Raw genomic sequence first — 19,720 nt, 5'->3', positions numbered from 1 at the left:
CGGCACCGTTTCAAAAGTACCAGTTTGGCACCGGTATCGGATAAAACCTAAACGATACCCATCCCTAATCCCAAAAGGTTGATTGTTCATCTGAATGTTTCTCACACTAAAAACGTTACGTCCAGATGAACAGTTAACCTTTTGGGATTTTTGTTGTGCGTTTCCTGTAGCGCGTGGGTAACATGTGTGTCTCCGTCACCTCTGCGCTCCACTGTCCTGATGCACTTCTCCACAAACTTGGGGATGGTGCTGTGTTCTCGGTGGCACAGAGTGTCCAGGTGGCAGCCAAAGACGTTGTCTGGAAGACATTTCCAGTCTGATCAACGAGCTGCATGTTTCTGTGTCATCAGGCTTAGCATCATTTTACAGTTTTCATATCGTCTACATCATGATTCACTCTTGATAAACTCATATTCGGATGCATTACTGTTTTATTATGTTTTTCTGTTCATCTCTGGATCTTGTATTTACCCGTGCGCTGTGCACATGTTGATGTAAATGGATTAACTCAGCTGCTAATTTCACTCATTAAACTAACACCAAATGAATATACAGGTGAGTCTGTTGTTGTAGTGAGTTAGCTTTGGATCACTGAGCGGGTTCATGCAGGTAAACATCTGATAGAAAAGTCGATGATATTCACAGTTTGTAGCATTTAAAGGTCGGTGCATGTGATCGGGAGGCCTTTTTACCTCTGATGTATCCTCGCTCTTTGACGCTCTGCAGAGTCGGCCTTCGCTGCAGGAAGCGTCGCAGTTTGGACCGAACTCGCGTCTGCTCCGTGTCAGCTCCTGATGGGATCCTGCTCGCTGAAGATGCAGCAGAAGAAGAAAGCGTTCAGTGTTACTATGACAACCACTGTGCAATACCTGCCAATAAAACGTTCTTATTAATAAACTTATTCCATCACTCTGTGGGTCATTTTGAAAAGACATCAGAAACACCAGCTGGTAACATGTTTCAGCTCAGGGCCATCCTGTGCTCCTTTCCTGAGCTATTAATGCTTCAGACCTTCATCAGGCCGAGTCTGCACAGATGTTGGAGATGGTTAAAGTTCAAAGACTCACATATCGATCTCCTGTCTTTGTCCTCTTTGTCTGAAGAACCATCGTCTTCACTGTCTGATAGGTGCTCCTGGTCCTGAAAACAGACTTCACTGTAAGCCAGTTCGCTCTGAAACAAAGAGCCTGAACGAGGCACGAGGCTTCGAAGGATTACCGGTCTGTGTGCTCCGTCTGGCACCAGCTGTCCGATGGTGTCCTGGATCACTTTTAGCCAGTCGCTGATGATGCTCTCCTTGTCGTACTGCATCAGATACTCGCAGCCCTGACGTGTCTTCAGCTGCACACAAACACTACAGTGGTCTTCATCAAGCAGGTAAGAAGGGAAGCTGATGTAACTGGGGTAAAACGTACCTCCAGAACGTTCTTCTTGGATGACTTGTCTTTGCAGGCCCAGCTCACCGAAGCTCCTCTGAGTTCAACGGTGTATTCTGGAACAATCTGTGACGCTTTGCTCTGAGGGAAAACAAGTCATCATCATCCTCCTCCTCATCGCCGTCATAATTATAAGTTATAATAAGTTATATAGTTATGTGGTTCGTGTATTTTGACTTTTGTTGCCATGATGCCAGGTCTCTCTTGGAAATGAGATTTTTAATCTCAATGAGATTTTTTTCACCTGGATAAGGACTAATAATAAAAATAATCATCATCCTCATCCTTCTCATCATCATCATCCCCATCATCATCATCATCCTCATTCTCCTCCTCCTCATCGCCGCCGTCATAATCATCATCTTCATCATAACCTCCCCCCTAATGTTCGTTCCTCCGAGTCCACCCAGTCTTTTAAATTGCGTCTTAAAACTTTAGTCTGGCTTTTGATTCAAACTACTTTGTTACTTCGTGGCTAGTTTTTGTTTCAAACAGTTGTCATATTGTTTCCTTTTAACGCTTTCTTTTCATTCCTTCTTGTGCTTTTGCTCTGACCGACTCTGAAGCACTTTGGTCAACTTTGTTGTATTTTTATTTGCAATAGAAATAAAGTTGATTTTTGATTTTTTTTATTACCTTCCTCCTCCTCATCATCACCATAGTTTAATAGCACAATAGGATCAATGATTCATGGATGGAAATCTAAAGTTTCTATATCGTAGCCATTTATTAATGCTGGCGGTATTGTTTGTGTTTAATAACTCACTGAATTCCTTCTCACAAGTTAGTTTTTCTCTGTTTGCCTTGTTCATTTATTAGATCAATCTAAGTCTTCCACATATGAAATCCAAACATTTCTCAGGTATTTAGTCCTGAGAAATGTTATTACTACAGAGAGTAGAAAACACAAGTAATGGTTCGAGGCAGAAGGTGCATTGAGCTCCTGTTGGACTATGTAAACTGATTCTTACAGCATTCCCGGCTGGTCGGGGGTCTTTATGGAATGTGAGGATCCCTCCATGCAGGACGGTCCACGACTGGCTCCAGTTCTTCCTGTCCAAAAATCAGCAGACACAGTTACCTCCGACAAAACCCACAGAACAGATACGAGCACACACCTTACCTTTACAATTGTTCTGCTCTCACCTGATCTTTTTTCCATTTTCAGCCACTTTAGTCTTGTTGAGAATCCCTGCTTTCTCCAGCAGGTGTCCCTGTAGGAATGCAGACACACAGCTGAGTACTCAGGTTACCTGCTTTGAAATGTGACTCCTCTGCAAACACGGGAGTGGTGAGGGTCTAATGAAAGGCCTTTTATCAGCCTATCTCATTTCATCCATCAGTCTGATCAGTGCTGGAAACATTTTTAAATACCTGAAAATCTTTCCAGGAACCAAACTCAAGGATTTATGCGATTATTCAAGGACACCTAAAACATTCTCGGCGGACAGAGGACCTCACGGACACAAACAAGGCCTCGAGAGACCTCTTTGCATACCTAATTAAAACATGACTGAACTTTTCATCTGACAAAGGAGGAGTTTGCTTTCAGGAAACACAGGAGGGACTTTACTACCACGTGAACCAAAGCTTCTCCACAGCTGCCATTTTCACAATCCAGTGTGTTACTCATGCATTAATCAAGGTTGAGCCTTGAAACTCCCACTGCCCTCGTGCTGCTGATGCTCTCCTCTCTGCGAGGCGGTCAGCTGATGCAGCACACCTGTACCTTCAACTTGATAAAAGCTGGCCCAGGTGTGGTGCCTTTTATTCATTCAGCAGAACTTACTGTGAGTTTGTTTTTAATCAATTCTACTTCATGTAATGTTGTCATGCACACACTTCTTGTTGTTTAGCTTGAGGCAGTAACACATGGAGTGGTGTCTGGGAGGGTAAACTCCTTTGGTAAGCTTACCGCTTGAGTCATAGTTAATGGCCAGCTTGCTTTGAAGTCTGCAACTATTAAACTTAGCGTTTGTTGATTTTAGCATTGGGTCCAAGATTTCTGGGAGTGTCACGCAAGACGGTGCTTGGTTTTGGTCCTTGGCTCGTCATCAGAGACGATCTGCACATCTGCACATGGGGCGTTCACGGACACTGGGATGCACACAGCAGCATCTTCTTTTCATCTGCTCTCAGTTTTTATGTCTTAAACCATTTTCCTCATGAACTCTGGACAATGTGCACATGTTTCCTTTGCAGGTGGTTTCCTGTTTTATTTGTTGGTGCTCCTTTGAACGTTGCACAGAGTGAGTGAAGCAGCAGGTCAAAGACCAGCTACGTTCGTGTATAGAATCAGGCCAGGAATGTCTGCTGAGGCTACAGGAGAAGTAGGAGGACCACCAAAGTGTGGTGTGAACCTGTGGACAAAGTCTGATTCCGTGTGCACACCAGCCTCCAGTGTGGACACAGTCAGAGATGCTGGAGTTACCAGAACTAACAGCAGGGCTATAGAAAGAGACCAATCAGACCCTCAGAGCTGTTAATGTGTGATGGATCGGTGTTATTGAGCGATTTAAGGGTTAGTGGAGAAACACTGAGCAACTTTCTGGGCAAATTCAGCCTTACAGTAAAAATCTAAACACATTTGAACTTCATGGTGTCAGGAAAAATCTTTCTAAATGTTTAACACGTAATACTGAGGAAGCACAGCAGGTGGCGCTGTCAGTCTGAACTGCCCAAAAAGTTCCCGTCAGGCAGTGGTTAGTAAGATGTTAATGTGATGAGTTAGTGGAACCACATCTGCTGGAAACCTTCACTAATCTTTCCAACAGCCAATCAGGTGCCAAGACCTACATGCTGTGAGCTGGACCCTGTGCTCTGATTGGACAGATTCCTCTTCAGTCTGCACCTATTAGAGAGCTTGATGGGGGAGAACAGGATGACATCAGATCGACAAATGAACGAATGGATGAGCGGGAACGAGCGAGTCAATGCGAATGAATGGAGCCGTGATAGTGACACAGGTAAGTGTCTACCTGTGGACTGTCGGGGGAGGCGTGTCTGCTTATCATGTCAGTGTGATCGGAGAAGTTCCTCCGGTGGCCATGGGAACACGTCTGAAACCCAGAAACCAGTTAAAGTCTGTGTGACGCAGGCCTAAAAAGGTTGTTGCTGTACCGTAAAGTTTTCACTCACGTCTTCTCCCATGCTGACTCTCAGCTTCCTGGCCTGCAGCGATGCTCCGTCCTCACAAACTCCATTTCCCATCAGACTTTGGGGCACTGAGGGAATCTGTAACAGTCAGCAAACCAATGGATTAATGCAAATAAAAAGCAGACACACAGATGGCGCTGACCAACTGATTACCTGAGGATCCTTCAGGTCCAGGTGAGCTCTGGGTATCAGGCCCAAGCTCTGCTGAGGATGCTGTGGAGAGAAAAAGGCACAAATATGGGAGAATATTCGGAACAATCCAAGGACTGTCATTGATGGGTGGCAATGAACCGTGTGCTCAGTCTGTGTGTGTGGTACCGTTCTAAAGTTGGCGTTGTTGTCTTTATGGTCGCCTACAGGATAGTCTTCCTCTGGCAGGGGAGGCTTTCAGTAATCAGAGTAAGAGGAGTCATTGGAGGAAGTTCACCATTTTAATCAAACAACCCTGAATCCTCATTAACACAAAGACCACCTGTTCACTAAGCATCACCTGATACAGCTGATAAAATATCAGATGGATTTCAGTTTTTCAGTTGTTGAAGTGACATTTTGACATATTTCACAATTTAAAAAATGACTAAGTTTGTTGTTCTAGTTTCTGTTCTGACTTTGAACCTGGTCATCGTTTTAAACTGGGTCGTACCGGGCCGCCCTCGTGCTTCCTGTGGGTTGCAGATCCAGGTGGGGGTGACGGGGAGGATGGCTCAGGTAAATTCCAGGATGTGGTTCGTGTGCTGCGGTTGAAGTAGTAAGGTCTCCCTGAGACTTCATCAAACACCTTCTCCCAGCCACCAGAGCCCTGACGGGAAGCATGACGACATCACTTTGAGGACCTGATAATGGACTGGGGGGTTATGAAGGCAGTGATTCAAACCTGAGAGGAGGCGGGGGAGATGGAGGTCAGCTGACCCCCTTCTTTTCCCTTGGACCGGTCCAGGTCTCTAACCGGCACGGGTGGAGGATTGCGAGAGTTGTTCATGTGGTTGGTTCCAGGCTGCCTCCCGCTGTCCTGCTCAGTGTGGCCCTGCACAGAGGTCAGCACAGCAGGACTGAGTACACTCACATGCAGGACCTTCCTTATTCACTGGAAGTTGTACATGAGGAAGTCTGCTTTGGTTCTGTCATCAGATTTGTTGTTGTCACTGCATTTATACTTCCTGCTTTCCTCCTTCACACTCTTACATGTTCTGTGTTGTACTCTGATCTTCATTGTAATCACATTTTTGTATTTTTAATGAAATTGTACATTTTTCCTGCTTTACTTTATTCCTCTGCTAAACTTACAAATCCTTCATTTCAAGTCAAGTCAAGTCAAGTTGGCTTTATTGTCACTTCAACCATATACAGTTTAACAGTACACAGTGAGGCGAAACAACGTTCCTCCAGGACCAAGGTGCTACATGCAACATAAATTTACAACATAAATTAACAGAAAACACTAAACTAGCTGACTAAGAGGCCTAGTTAGCTGGCTAGCAGAGACCAGACAGACTGACCTAACATAAATTACAACTAGAAAAATTTGCATTTCCTGCGAAAATGCTGTGTGGATGCCTTAACGCGTAAGATGTCTGCTGAAAAAAGCTGAAAAGGTTAAAAAATTGCAAAAAGTTGTATGGCGGTGAAGAAATTGAAACTTTTGCAGAAAACAGATGAAGAAGCAGAAATTTTTTGCTGAAAAGTGGTGAAAAGCAAAAAATTCTACTGAAAGGGGTAAAGACGGAGAAATCTTTGCTGAAAAGTGGTGGAAAAAAAAAATTGCCCTGAGCAGGATTCAAACCTGGCCCTCCTGGTCTCAAGGTAGCCACTTGTTTCACTGAGCCAAACTCATTCTCACAAGGAGAGGTGGAGAGACTGACAATTCTGCTGAAATGAGCAGAAGCTGCTGAGATTTGTGCTGATAAGAGGTGAAAAGGCTGAAAATTTTGCTGAAAAGAGTTGAATGAGCAGAATTTCTGCTGAAAAGAGTTCAAAAAGTTTAATTGTTAACCGAAAGAAATGTTGCCACAAGCGGGATTTGAACCCGGGCCTCCTACTCTGAGAACGGCTGCTTATCTCACTGAGCTAAAACATGGCTCAGCCCAGCAAGCAAAACTGGTGACCACACTGATAATGTGGTCCTATTCAGCAAAATGGGCCAAAAAATGACATAAAAAGCTTAATATCTGAAAAAGTATAAAGGTTATGAGCACCAAAAGTCATAGCAGGCATCAGCAGAAAGAGCAGAACAGTTTAGAGTTTGAACGGTGAAAAACAGCTGAAAACTGAGGGAGTAGTTAAGCGGCAAAGAAAGTGGCAACTTGAAGAATAATAAAGGACAAAGAATAAAGAAACAGGAACTCAATAGTGTGGATGCCTATTAACAAAAACTAACTATCTAAGGAAGCCTTTTTTTTTGTTAACAGACAGCAGACAACAAAGTGCACGTGCAAATGTGCAAACAAGAGCAGCAAAGTGACAGTGTGACAAAAAAACACAACGTAACATAATAATAAGATTTTGTGATGATGAGTTGAGGCAGTGGAGGAACAGTAAACATTCCTTAGTGTAGCAGCAGAAATGAGGAAGTAAAGAAGTCAGTGCAGAAAGTCCAGTAATAATATTGTGCAAAAGAGCATTTACAGGTTGGTGTATACGATGGTTTGGTGGTGTAGGTCAGTGTGTTTGCGCTTGTGTTAATTAGTCAGTCCAGTCTCAATGTTTTGAGGTAGTTGAGTTAAGCTGAGTGATAATGTTTGTGTGTGCGCGTGCGTGTGTGTGTTTATCAGTCCATTTGTTTATAGATTTAATTTTATATACAGTTCTTTGGGTGTAATTCCTACCCTTTGGTTTATTTATTCCACTGTTTAATATTACTTATACAAACTTTAAGTAGTTCGTGCTCTGTACAATGATGATCAGGCCTGTCTTCTGCTGTTTGCACAGAAGTTAAAACTTGTCTGTGGCTGTGGACCAAATTCACTAATCCAGCGGTCCCCAACCGTGTTTTGCCCCTCGGACAGTTTAATGTCAGACAATATTTTCATGGACCGGCCTTTAAGGTGTTGCGGATAAATACAGCAAAATAAAAGGATACGACCAAGACAAAAACTGGTATTTTGTAAATATAATAATAAACGTGAATTCACTGTGTGATTGTGTAACTTTATTAGCAGCGTCCTCCTGAAATGCACCAACAACAGAGTAACATCCTCTCTGCCCCTTAATGCTCTCTGGTCACTATGGTAACGTGTAAATATTTTTTTTCAAAATAAGACGCACAACTACAACACGGGGAAGACCCAGGCAAACAGAGTTAACGATAAAATATGGTAAATGGCCTGTTTTTGTATAGCGCTTTACTAGTCCCTAACGACCCCAAAGCGCTTTACACATCCAGTCATCCACACATTCACACACACATTCATACATTCATACACTGAAAGCCATAAATTTCACACCCAAGTCTACGCTCTCATGGTCCGGTAGCGGGCCGTGGCCCGGGGGTCGGGACCGCTGCACTAATTCACAGAAAAATACTGACGACATAAAATATATAAAACCTCTTAGACTCATATGTGACACCTGAAACAATCCCATCAGGCTACAGTGAGTGTTGGCTACAGACATGAGAGAAAGGGGCACAGGGCTGCTCAACCAGTAAGACAAACTGGTGTCCAGTAACTGGTCACCGGATCCCGGTGGAACAGACCCCACATGCTCATATTACAGCTGATAAAACTTTAAGTACCTCTGAGCTGCACACAGCGGTGAGTTTGGAGTGGAACACAATGGGAGGTCAGAGTGACGATGGCAGAGAAACGAGCCATTCGTACAAATGTCCTCCAGATACGCTTTGTTTGTAACGCTGCCATCACTAAACTTTGTCGACCACTTACATTGGTGTGTAATCTGTCACTACAGCATGATGAAGCGCACCACCTCAGCTGTGCATCATCAGCCTTCAGCCCTTCTTCTGTCTGGACCGTCGTCTCCTGTCACGTCACTCCCAGCAATCATCGTTTTAGGAAACGAGCGTACACATCATCTACGTCTCGCTCAAAATGGATTTTTCTGATTTCGTCCGATTCTGAAATCTTAGATTTCTGCTCTTGCTAAGTGTGTTTAATGCTAGCTTAGCTGAGCTTTTATGTGTTATCCAGTGGTGCTCTTTTAATGCCGCCGTGGTGTCTGACCTGTCGTTTACCTTCGAGTTCATTTAGATTTCAGTCACTTCCTGTGCTGTCACACTGCTTTGAATCCAGTGTTTTAGTAACTCCAGGGCTGCTGCCCGATGGCAGCTTTAACTCAGTAAATGCAATTACTTTCTTTTCTTTTTTTAATCCTGATGCACTGTTAATAAAAGAACCAGATGTTGTTCCTGCAGCTTCAGCTGCCCGTCCCGCGCCCCCGCCTTCTCTACCACACCTGCAGTGTCACTTATGGATGTGGCGTCCTGCAGCTGCTGGACTATCAGCGTCACCTGAAAGGACGTCTCATGCAGGACACGAGCAAAGTGTTGGAAGGAGAGAGTAAGGCTGAGGATGGGCAACTCTCAGTCTGTGCCTGGATTGAAATACCTTTTTTATCCACAAGTGTCCAAACGCCTACTGCAGATGTGTCCTCGTGTTCAGTAAGACTTTAAGTGTAGCGTTCAGTTTGTGTTGTTTGTCCGGCTCCTGAAAAGCTCGGAGAACTTTCAGTTTTATCACAAGATGTTGGAAACTGCACAGAAGGTAAACATTATTTTGTGATGCCAGGCTCATGATACAGCTGAGGCATGTTGTCTGTACAGAAACAGTCGCGTGTGCAGAGCGAGGCGTCTGAAACAGAAGTGAGCAGCTGCTCGTGGATGTGGGGCAGAAATGTGCATTTTTCTAAATACCGATTTGAACCTGTAAGCGTATGGGCTCACCATGTGAACCGCACTCATCATCTCTGTTCTTGCACTTCTTTTCCTCAGCTGCACGTCAGCTTCTTTCATCTGTCCTGATAGTTTAGCTCTCGTCTACATTCACATTCATTTCATGCAGAGTCTTTTGGCGCTGCTGCTTCATCTCCGTTTGGTGTTTAAGTGACCCGAACACAAAGATGAACTCAAAACACACCTGGAAAGGTCAAAGGTCGCCTTACCTGCAATCTGTCCTGTGCGCTGACTGGGCAGTTGGGGCTGGTCATGCCCAAGGAGGTAGAAGATGATGGGCTGTGGTCTGATGTTGAGAGGGAGTGGTCTGTGGGAGGTGGAGAGGAGAGGGAGGAGCCAGAAGGGCCCTGAGGCGGAGCCAATTTCTTCAGAGATGGGACGTTGGCGTAGATGGGCGACAGAGGGTCGGGCAAGCTTTGGTCCTATAGAGAGAGAGAGGATTTCTTCAACCACACCGTCAGACACAAAACAACACACTCTGAGTCGAAGCTGTGACATGTTCACGGCGTGGATTCGTCACAGTGTTTAGACCTCCTGCATGTGACATAACCCGACGACCGGCCGTGTCCTTCCTTCTTCATCTGGACGACAGAGCGCTCTGTGCTGCACGCCTCAGAGCCTCAAGTCATAAAACTACAGAACACAGAGAACTATGAGCCCATTTAAAGCCCACCCCCAACCATCACCCACACACGGCAGCATGGCGGTGATGTTATCATCCTGGTGGAGATCCAGCTTCATCCGCCTAACTTCCTCCTCAGAGTGAAAAGAATCATTGCAGAAAGCCGAAAATCTGTTTTTAATAAAGTTTACGGGGTTCCCACACCTCTGCAAGTCAGAGGAGCGCAGAGAAGACCACGGGTCCAAAGAGCGAGCGTTAGCAAAGAGCGAGCGTTAGCAGGGCTGCAGAGCGAGTCCTTACAGAGACGCTCAGAGCACGGCGACCCACCGAGGACGAGGTCCCCGCTAAACAAGCAGGAACCTGCTGGAGCGTCGGCCTCATTTACGGCAATCATCTGCTGCTGTACAGGAAGAGCTCCCCCCAGGGTTTATAAACAAACACACACACAGTGACTTGCAGTCATTTCCTGCAGACTTTCACTAAGCCTCAAGTCTGATCGAGGAAGAAGATCTGGATGTTTTCAGTCTTCAGGGAGTCGAGTCCACGTGGTGATGAAGACGTTTCACATCTCCACAACACCACAGATACACCGAGTTCTGATAAAACTCATCATCATCCTGAAGATGTTGGAGGTGATTCACCTTTGCCAAGATTTCCTCCTCTGAGCAGGGAGCAGACAGCTTCCTGTCACACTGAGGAGGCGAGTGTGGCCACAGGGAAACAAAGAAAGTGTTGCATTTCACTTCAGGTCACTTTCATTAAAGCCGCCGGGTACGACTCCGGTGAGGCTCCACTGCTCAGCAGGCATTCTCGTTATCATTAACTAAACTTTACTCATCATTAATGCTTGCAGACCGACCGGTCAGTGTGCTGGGCTTCGATGTTAAACACTGACTCATTATTACTGATGCATAGACTCACAGTTACATCCTGGCACTGATTTGACTCATTATACAAAATCCTTTTTACAGCTGTAAGAATATTTACGCACGAACTTGAGATGTGACGAGAAGAAGAAGATTTCCTGATGTAAATAGTCAAAGTACATCCTACTTGTGCTTGCACACAGCACGGCACAGGTGAAGCAGGAATACTCCACAGGAGGATTACTCGACGGGAGTAACCTGCACATTTAGTCATCACCACCGGTGACTGGGGCAGCCCTGCAGCCCTGCAGTGTTTATCGACTGCAGCGTCACGTTAACCTGAACAAATCTGCTCTCCTGCTTTACTGCGACATGCTCCGTCTGCTCTGAACCTGCAGCTGCACGGAGGGAAACAATGACAACATCTCTATCCAGCATCAAAGTTTAATGCAGCATGTCTGGACTTACCCATAATGCATCTGTGGTTGTTTCAGTATCACCAAAGTGTGTCCTGCATCAAACCTCACCAGGAACAAGTCAGAAAGTCTTCTAGACTCCGTTTGTGTTTAGACTGCACAGGCTGTAGCCCCACCCCCTCTGATTCAGTAGCCCCGCCCCCTGTGAAGGGCAGTGTGATCAGGAGTCAACGCTGCTGAGCCGGATCACTGTTCACCGACGTCATGAAACATTTTATGACTCCATAGATCAACTTTGACGACCACCTAATTTTCTTTCTGAGTCCTGGAATCACCTGGAATTCATCAAACTTCCTCAAGTTTCCTGGAATCTTCTAATGGACATTTCCCTCAAGTCCCTGGACTCTTATCACACTTCATAAATAAGTCTTGGAGTTTTTCTAAAGCTTCAATAAATCCAACGGCCAAATCTTCTAAAAGGATTCAGCAAACACTCCAAAAACACAGCTCAAACGTCCAAACCAGCAACGTTAAACGTTCTCCGGGACTCGAACAGCTGGAGCCTCTGCTTGGACTCCCCGTTTGTCCTGGGAGCGCTGTAACACTGCAGGTCCACAGGAAGCTGCAAATGGGCATTTGCTGCCTGCAGGAAGCAGCCTGCAGCTGTCTCACACTGCAGGAAACATGCAACTCAGAGTGTTGCAGTCCAGCAGCAGCTGTAAGCACACACACACTACACACACACACACACACAAACACACACACTACACACACTACACACACGCACAAACACACACACAAACACACACACACACACCACAAACACACTATACACACACACACACAAAACACAAACACACACACACACACACACACACACACACAGACACACACACACAAACACAGACACACACACACACACACACAACACACACACACACACACAAACACAACACACACACACAAACACACACACACACACACACAGCACAACTACACAAACACACACGCACACACACACACACACACACACAACCACAAACACACTATACACACTACACACACGCACAAACACACTACACACACACACACACACACACACACACACACACACACACATATGCACACACACAGAGTAAAAGCAGCCAATCAGGAGAGGCTGACTTTATGACTGCCCTTTAACCAGGATGCAGAGCTTTTATTTCTGCGACTGACAGGAAGCTGGCTGACTGATGACCACAGGAGCCGGTAAAGTCCTAACGGTGCAGTGTCACAGAAAAACATCTGGCTGCAGCTCATTTAGTGCAAACACAGCAGCGCGCTCAGCCGGCCACCTCACCTGGGACACACCTGGCTTCAGGACAGCCTATGAGGAGGAAACAGCTTCAAACACGAGATGACTCAATCTGTTCCATCCTCTGGGTAAACAAACCACCTGCTGAACAACATGAAAGCAAGACATCAACTGCTAAAGGTCAAAGGTCACCCAGAAAACAGCAGAGCTGCATTCTCGATGCTCCACTAGTCAGATAAGGAAGTCCCAGAGAGCTGATCATGTGGACGAGTTTCACTGAGACTCGTCAGACCGAAGACGCTGAAAACCTTTGAGTTCTGAAAGGAGCTGAAGGTCAGAAACACTCTGGCTGAACCCGCTCCATCTCCACGCACCAACAGCTGATTTACGGCCTGCTGCCACCCACCTTTACTGAGGCTACGTCCCCCGCCCACACTGAGACGGCATTTTGGGTCAAGGAAAACGCAGCATGGTGAAAACGCTCCTCAAAGCAGAAACATTTGAAAACGCCGTTTTCGCAGTGTGGACAGCGAACCCGGAGACTTTTCGAAAACGATGACACATTTCAGTCATATGATGCAGTCATGTGACCAATTAAACCAAGATAGCTGAGGGCAGTACAGCAGTTGTTTTGTTTGCAGTTTTGACAGCCCTGTTAAAGATTACAGTCGTTGCCCGTTGCTTGAACACTATAAAGCCATGCTTAGACTAAAGTAACACAACTTGAAGCTTTTGTTACCAGACCTCAAACACATGTACCCATACCTTAAACAAAAGTGCTGCTTTGCACTCTGGTTGCAATTATGCAACACACTTACTCCTTTATGCAACACACATGGTCCTGCATGCTACACTCCATTTCATACATAAGACACTTCGTTCAAAAATGAAATTTCAGGGTGCCATTTGGAAAACACATGTATCCAAAATACAAAACACATCGGGTAATTGCAACCACGCAATACACACCTGAAGGCACTAACTTGCAAAACTGAACACCAATTAGCCAACTACAAAAAGCCCTCAGTTCAGCCAATTCAAGAACTTTTCAAGCATGGATGGAGGGAGAGCAAGAGGAAGAGGAGGAGGAGGAGGCCATGCACGGACCCATATTTCCGATGATATAAGAGCAACTTTGGTGGACCATGTCATCAACCACGGCCTGACTATGAGGGAAGCTGGGCAGAGAGTCCACCCACATCCGAGCTGCTTCACAGTGGCATCTGTAATAAGAACATTCAGACTTAATGAGTGTACGTGATGTGTTGGTTGTATGTTTGTTGTTTGTTTTGACATACTGCGAATCAATTTCCCATCAGGGACAATAAAGTTACCATTGACCATTGAGAAAGCAGGTCTGTCTTCACCTCTCTGCCTTCTACTCTACTCAGATGGTTTTCATAGCACTGTTCTACAGTTACCATATCAAGTGTGCAGGGTATTGCAGGGTGCTAATGCTCCTTTTGCAGCCAAAGTGGTAGTTTCTGTGAAACATACCATGATTACTTATATTGAAGTACAGTGTTGTACAGTGGATGATACAGTATATACAGTAAAGTACTGTAAGACAAATAAGCAAAGCGATGACAGCATGTGGTTGTATTTCTCTAGAATGACTCGAAGACCTTCTGGGGCAGGACGCCAACGCCTGTTCACACAACAGCAGGAACTCACCGTTGTGGACCTAGTGAGGGCAGACAATGCCATCCGTCTCCACCAGCTACGAAAGCAAATACTTGCAGACAGGCAAGTGTTCAACAACATAAACCATGTGAGCATCACCACCATCAGACGCATCTTGGGAAAACACAGCATCACCATGAAGCAGCTCTACAGAGTCCCATTTGAGAGGAACAGTGACCGGGTCAAAGGACTTCGAGCTGAATATGTACGGGTACGTGTAACTGTCCTTTACATGACAATGCAGTATTGGTGAAATCCAGCAGCAGCTGAATATGTACCATATCAGTACCACATGGATCCATCCTGAGAGCTACACAGGTACCTGTGTGATGGGTGAGGGTCCTGTATGTGTAGCACTGTAGTACAGTAATATGTTCTCTTTGTTTTACAGAGAATCTCAGCCATGGATGGAGCTGCACAGCCTCATGAATTCATTTTCATTGATGAAGCTGGATTCGACCTGTGCGAAACAAGACGACGGGGTTGTAATGTAATTGGCCAAAGGGCAATTGTGCACGTCCCAGGGCAGCGCGGGGGAAACATCACATTATGTGCCGCCATATGCCTTCGAGGACTTCTGCATCATCATGCAAAACTAGGTCCATACAATAGCCAACATATACTCACATTTCTAGATGCTCTCCATGATATAGTTGTACAGAACAGACCAGATCAGCCGAGGTTTGTGGTGATATGGGATGATGTCAGTTTCCAACTGCTGCTCTGGTCCAGGCCTGGTTCTCCAACCACAGCCAACTTGAAGTGGTATACTTGCCCCCTTACTCACCATTTTTAAACCCTATAGAGGATTTTTTTCGGCTTGGAGATGGTGTGTATATGACCGCCAACCACATGCCTGCATGCCTCTTTTGCAATGGAACAGGCCTGCGGCGACATTGAGGTGACAGCGATCCATGGATGGTTTCGACATGCAAGAGGGTATTTCCCCCGGTGCCCAGCGGGAGAAGACACTGCTTGCGATGTCGATGAGGTCCTGTGGCCAGACCCCAACAGACGGCAGGATCCATGAGCCCACGTATGCACAATTGTCATGATGTTTTGTGTGTACAGTATAGTGTTTTTTCTATTACTGTATTATGGTGTTTGTTTGTTTTTTTGCTTTATCTGAATTCATGGTGCTGCAGTGGACAATACTGAGTAGGCCTATTTGCTTTTTTGGTTGTTTGTGTCTCCTGAAAATATGCCTTCTGCATAAACAATGGAAATCAAAGACTGCAGTGTTTTATATAAAGTAGACTAGTGTGTCCCCCTGATCTGTAAGTGTTTGCATGTGATGCAGGTATGTGTCATTTTGTCAACAGAGTTACATTTTGTCAAAGGAATGTTAGGTTTTGAGAGCAGAGTTTCCATTTGGCACAGATGTGAACGGTATATTTCCCGGTGTTGTGTCTTTTTTACTTGTGTTTAGAGTTTTGGCACAATGAGCGAAGTTTTGCAAAATGTGTTCAAGCAACGGGCAAAAACTGTAATATCAGTTGAGCCGCCAGCTCATCTTTAAACCCAAGCAGCAGAAAAAAGTTCAAACTCTGAAAACTCAAAACGTTTGCTTTAAAGGCAACGCCCACACTTGATCTTCATCGTTACCTGCTGACATCAGAAAGCAATGCGAGGAGTCGGATGGTCACAGAGGTAAGAAGCAGCTGCTGCTCATCAAACACAGAAACTGACGGCGCTAACGTGACGTTGAACATGATTTGAACTCCCCTGAGGGTAATGACTAGGACTGGGTATTGATTATCGATTTATCGATTAAAATCGATTCTAGCTTGGATAACGTGATATCGATTCATTAAAATCCTGAATCGATTTTTAAATATAAATTTATTTTGCCCGAAACGCCAGAATCTCAGGTTAAACCTCACAAAATTTCAACAACCACCAAACATTTTAAACAGTAACTGAGAGCAGGAACAGGCTTCTGCACAGAGACGTGAACACAAAGCTCGACCTGCCGACGCATCAGGATCAGTGAGCTGTGACTTTCTCACCCGACGATCTACTGCAGAATATTCTTATAAAATCTCAGGCCAGGAAAATCTTTTTCTGTTTTAACCTCACGTACTTTGACACAAAGGCCTCTGCTGTGATGCTCACACCGTTGATAAAGTCTCACAAGTGTCAGCTTTCTTTTAATAGATATAAAAAATGGAAATGTACTGATGCATGATCTGAATTATAATATTTCTGACTGAGGCAAAATTTCCCCGATTCAAAGTGAATCGATTCTAGAAATCAGTGACGATACGCAGCCCTGGTTAAAACCTCAGAATCACTTCTTTTATTCCAGTATTTCCACCTTAAACCTGTCTCTGCATCTAATTTATTTATCTAATTTATCTAATTTAAACCCTGAGTGTCCACAGCTCGTGTGCTCAGATCACAGCAGCTGGTCTACCTGCTCCATGACTGAAGAGCAGACACACCCACTTCACCACACACTCACTGTTGTAATTACACGTCAGCGAGGAGCTCACAGCCGGAGCAAGCAAGCAGACTTTTACTAAGTAAAGCAGCTGAGCGATGCTGCAGCGTTCAGCGCTGTCGCCTCACAGCACCAAAGTCCGGGGTTCAACTCCAGTATCTGGGCGGTTTCCTCCAAACACGTGCAGTCAGTGTCTATGTGTTAGACTGGAGACCTGTCCAGGTGTACCTCTCACCCTGTGACAGCTGGGAGAGGCTCCACCCCCCTATCACTGAACTGGATAACCAAAAGAAAACGCATGGACGGATGATTAAAGCAGCTGAACGGCATGCTGGGTAGGAGGTGCTCTGTCTGCTGTAATGCAGCGTGATTTAACCTTGACTGAAGACTGTTTTCACCTGCAGGTGTCGCTGCAGCGTCATCCTCTCGCAGTTTCCTGTCCGACCCTGAACACATCCTGCCAGCTGTGACATCACTATAGACCCTGAACCGTGGAAAAGCTCCCCTCAGTAACCCTGACCGCACAAATGTCTGCTCTCTGTAGGTTTTAAGCAACTTGAGTTCAATGAAATTATTTTATACAAATAATACAAAGTTAAACTACACAAATATTTAAAAAACAGTAAATTATTAAATTTAAAACCAAAAGAAAGAAACATTAAGATCACAACTAACAAAAGCAGTAAACAAAAAATAGTTTTAAACTAAATCTTTAAACTAAGTTTTCTTAAGCTTCGGTGGGTCTGGAGGTCAAAGGTCAGCAGTTTGTTTCTGGTATGCTGAGAATTAAAAGAGGAACTGGCCTTTTCTTTTCCTCCAAAACTTGTTTCCTGTGTGGAAACTGCAGGAAATGACACGCTGCACAGGACTTTTATTTTGGAGGACTCTGTAACATGTTCTTCTTTAACCGTTCCTGAACACTTATTTTTGCCTTTGTGCCATTTTACCAATCATTTCAATAAAAGTAAAGTCCAGGTGTTGTAAAAAGATATTTGATTACATTAAAGTCAACAATCAGAGACTTTATCAAAGGGTCATTTTCATAGTCTGGGGACTTACCTGTGTGGGAGGTGGGGCTGGTGCAGCCTCAGGTGTTGCAGGCTCGACCTGTGCTGCAGGGCTCGCTCTCGCTCCGACCAGAGCCTCCAGGTCCAGGTTCAGGTCCTGGATGGACTCGTAGATGTGGTGTGAATCCTCGCCCTTCACTGAGTCCCGCCCCTCCTCACCGCTCTCCTCCACGCTCTCCTCCACGCTTGCTTCTTCCTCTGCCAGCTCCTCCTCATCTGACTCTATTGGAGACTCGTGGCCATCCGGACGTCCTGCTGGGGATGAGGACATGTTGTGGAGGCTGCTGTGGGGCGGGATCACTGGTGTCTCTACCCGGATGGGCTGGGCTTGGGGCCGGGGCACTGAGAGGGGGTCTGCCGGACTGAAGCTGGGAACGCGAGGTTTCCCGGCGTCCCTGGCGTCCTCCACGTAGCCTGACAGGTGGGGCGGCTTCTTGCCATCGGCGGAGTTTGCAGTTCTGTTGTTTGCTGTTGACCCGGGCTCTGCAGGACCAGCAGGGGCCCCAGGTAGCCGAGGTGCCGCATCTTGGAAGTCGAGCGGGACGCCAAATGTAGACATCCGATTTTCATTTTTGTGGTGCCTTTTGACCGCATCGGGTGTGAGTCTGATGGTCATGTCATCACTTGGTTTGGTTCTGGACTCTTCTAGAGGCTTTGGGATGGGGACAGGCACCGCCACAGGGATTGGAGTCACGACAGGCAGCACCAGTTCGGGACTGGGAGGATCAGCAAAGTCCAGAGGAGAGGGTAACTCCAACGGCAGCTCTTTAACGTACTTGGCCGGAATGTAAAAGGGCTTGGAGCTGCGATCCTCCTGGACCTGCCACCAGTGGTTGTTGGTCTTCGCCAGGAGGATGTAGCGCTCATTGGGTTTGATTGTGACCAGCGCCCCATCCCGACCCTCGTACTCGTACCCAAATTCCACCAGAACCAGACCCAGACCTGAAAGAAAGGATCAGACAGAGGAACAGAAAAGTTTCAAGAGGCTGAATGTGATGACACAACGGGCCACAGATTTTAACCCAACCTTCTCAAAGCTGCTGTGTTCAGTTTTTGAGGTCAAAATGAGGTCCGGTTCACTTCCTTCTGAAGCTATATGTAGTTTTAAAGAAGGCAGACGAGCTGGTCACGAGCAGGGAGATGGCAGTAATGTGAAGCACATGTGCTCATGTGCTGTGACTGTGAACATGCAGACGCGCCAGAGCAGCGCCATCGAACGCTCCTCTACAGCTTCATCAGGTCTTAATGTGGTGATTTCATCCAATCAGAGTCTAAATAAGCTGGAGTTCACCTGCAACAGTAGGGTCACTCACCTTTACTCTGCAAGGAGGACGTTGCTGCCATTTTGACAACCCTGGGCTTTTCAGGCCCCGCCCCCTCAGGAAGATCTAATCTGAAGGTAACTGGTCAAAGATCACTCCTGATCCTACACCCCCGTCCTAAAGGAAAAAACAAACAAACACACAAAATAAAAACAATGCCTAGCAAACAGACAAAGATACAAACACACCTACACGAGTATTTTTGAACACGCAGCTGTTTCGTTCACACATAAACGGCGTTTCGAATCACTGAAAACGGAGATTTTTTAAAACTCCTTTTTTGTGTTTACGTGTGGACGAGGAATACAGAGTTCGTCACGCAATGTCAAAGGTATGTGCCTTTTTTCACGTCACGCTGTGGCCACGTTATTGTTTACATGAGATGAATTGCAGAATGACAGAGAGACAAAATACTGTTAACCTGACTGTCTGCAGGTTTTACACGCTTACATACACGCGGTTACTGTCCCTCCATTTACAAAGGCAGAGGCGTCACGGTGTCATTATTTTAC

The 19,720-nt window shown here is 45.7% G+C and overlaps 1 protein-coding gene across 3 annotated transcripts in view; it reads right to left on the bottom strand.

Moving 5' to 3' along the window:
* Positions 1–19,720, bottom strand: part of LOC102305180 (rho GTPase-activating protein 12) — a 32,377-nt gene that overhangs the window by 4,890 nt on the left and 7,767 nt on the right. For 2 of the 3 annotated variants that reach the window (XR_006053437.1, XM_005951383.3), the window contains exons 2-18: positions 19,200–19,325; positions 17,879–18,828; positions 9,705–9,917; positions 5,467–5,616; positions 5,236–5,391; positions 4,911–4,976; positions 4,746–4,805; positions 4,575–4,670; positions 4,415–4,495; positions 4,233–4,298; positions 2,583–2,650; positions 2,408–2,489; positions 1,416–1,517; positions 1,219–1,341; positions 1,068–1,140; positions 693–809; positions 200–298 (exon numbers count right to left, since the gene is read on the bottom strand). Coding sequence is in view for 2 of the 3 variants with exons in the window: in XM_005951383.3 (XP_005951445.1) it covers positions 200–298; positions 693–809; positions 1,068–1,140; positions 1,219–1,341; positions 1,416–1,517; positions 2,408–2,489; positions 2,583–2,650; positions 4,233–4,298; positions 4,415–4,495; positions 4,575–4,670; positions 4,746–4,805; positions 4,911–4,976; positions 5,236–5,391; positions 5,467–5,616; positions 9,705–9,917; positions 17,879–18,828; positions 19,200–19,230 (2,533 nt within the window). In the remaining variant the exon portion in view is untranslated. The remainder of the gene's footprint in view (positions 1–199; positions 299–692; positions 810–1,067; positions 1,141–1,218; positions 1,342–1,415; positions 1,518–2,407; positions 2,490–2,582; positions 2,651–4,232; positions 4,299–4,414; positions 4,496–4,574; positions 4,671–4,745; positions 4,806–4,910; positions 4,977–5,235; positions 5,392–5,466; positions 5,617–9,704; positions 9,918–17,878; positions 18,829–19,199; positions 19,326–19,720) is intronic. The other variant, XM_014330748.2, reaches the window with a different exon arrangement.

The sequence above is a fragment of the Haplochromis burtoni genome, unplaced genomic scaffold, assembly GCF_018398535.1.
Source record: "Haplochromis burtoni strain Fernald_Lab_line unplaced genomic scaffold, NCSU_Asbu1 Contig_997, whole genome shotgun sequence".
Lineage (NCBI taxonomy): Eukaryota > Metazoa > Chordata > Actinopteri > Cichliformes > Cichlidae > Haplochromis > Haplochromis burtoni.
Note: the sequence above shows the minus strand (reverse complement) of the source record. Positions and strands in the feature narration are given on the sequence as shown.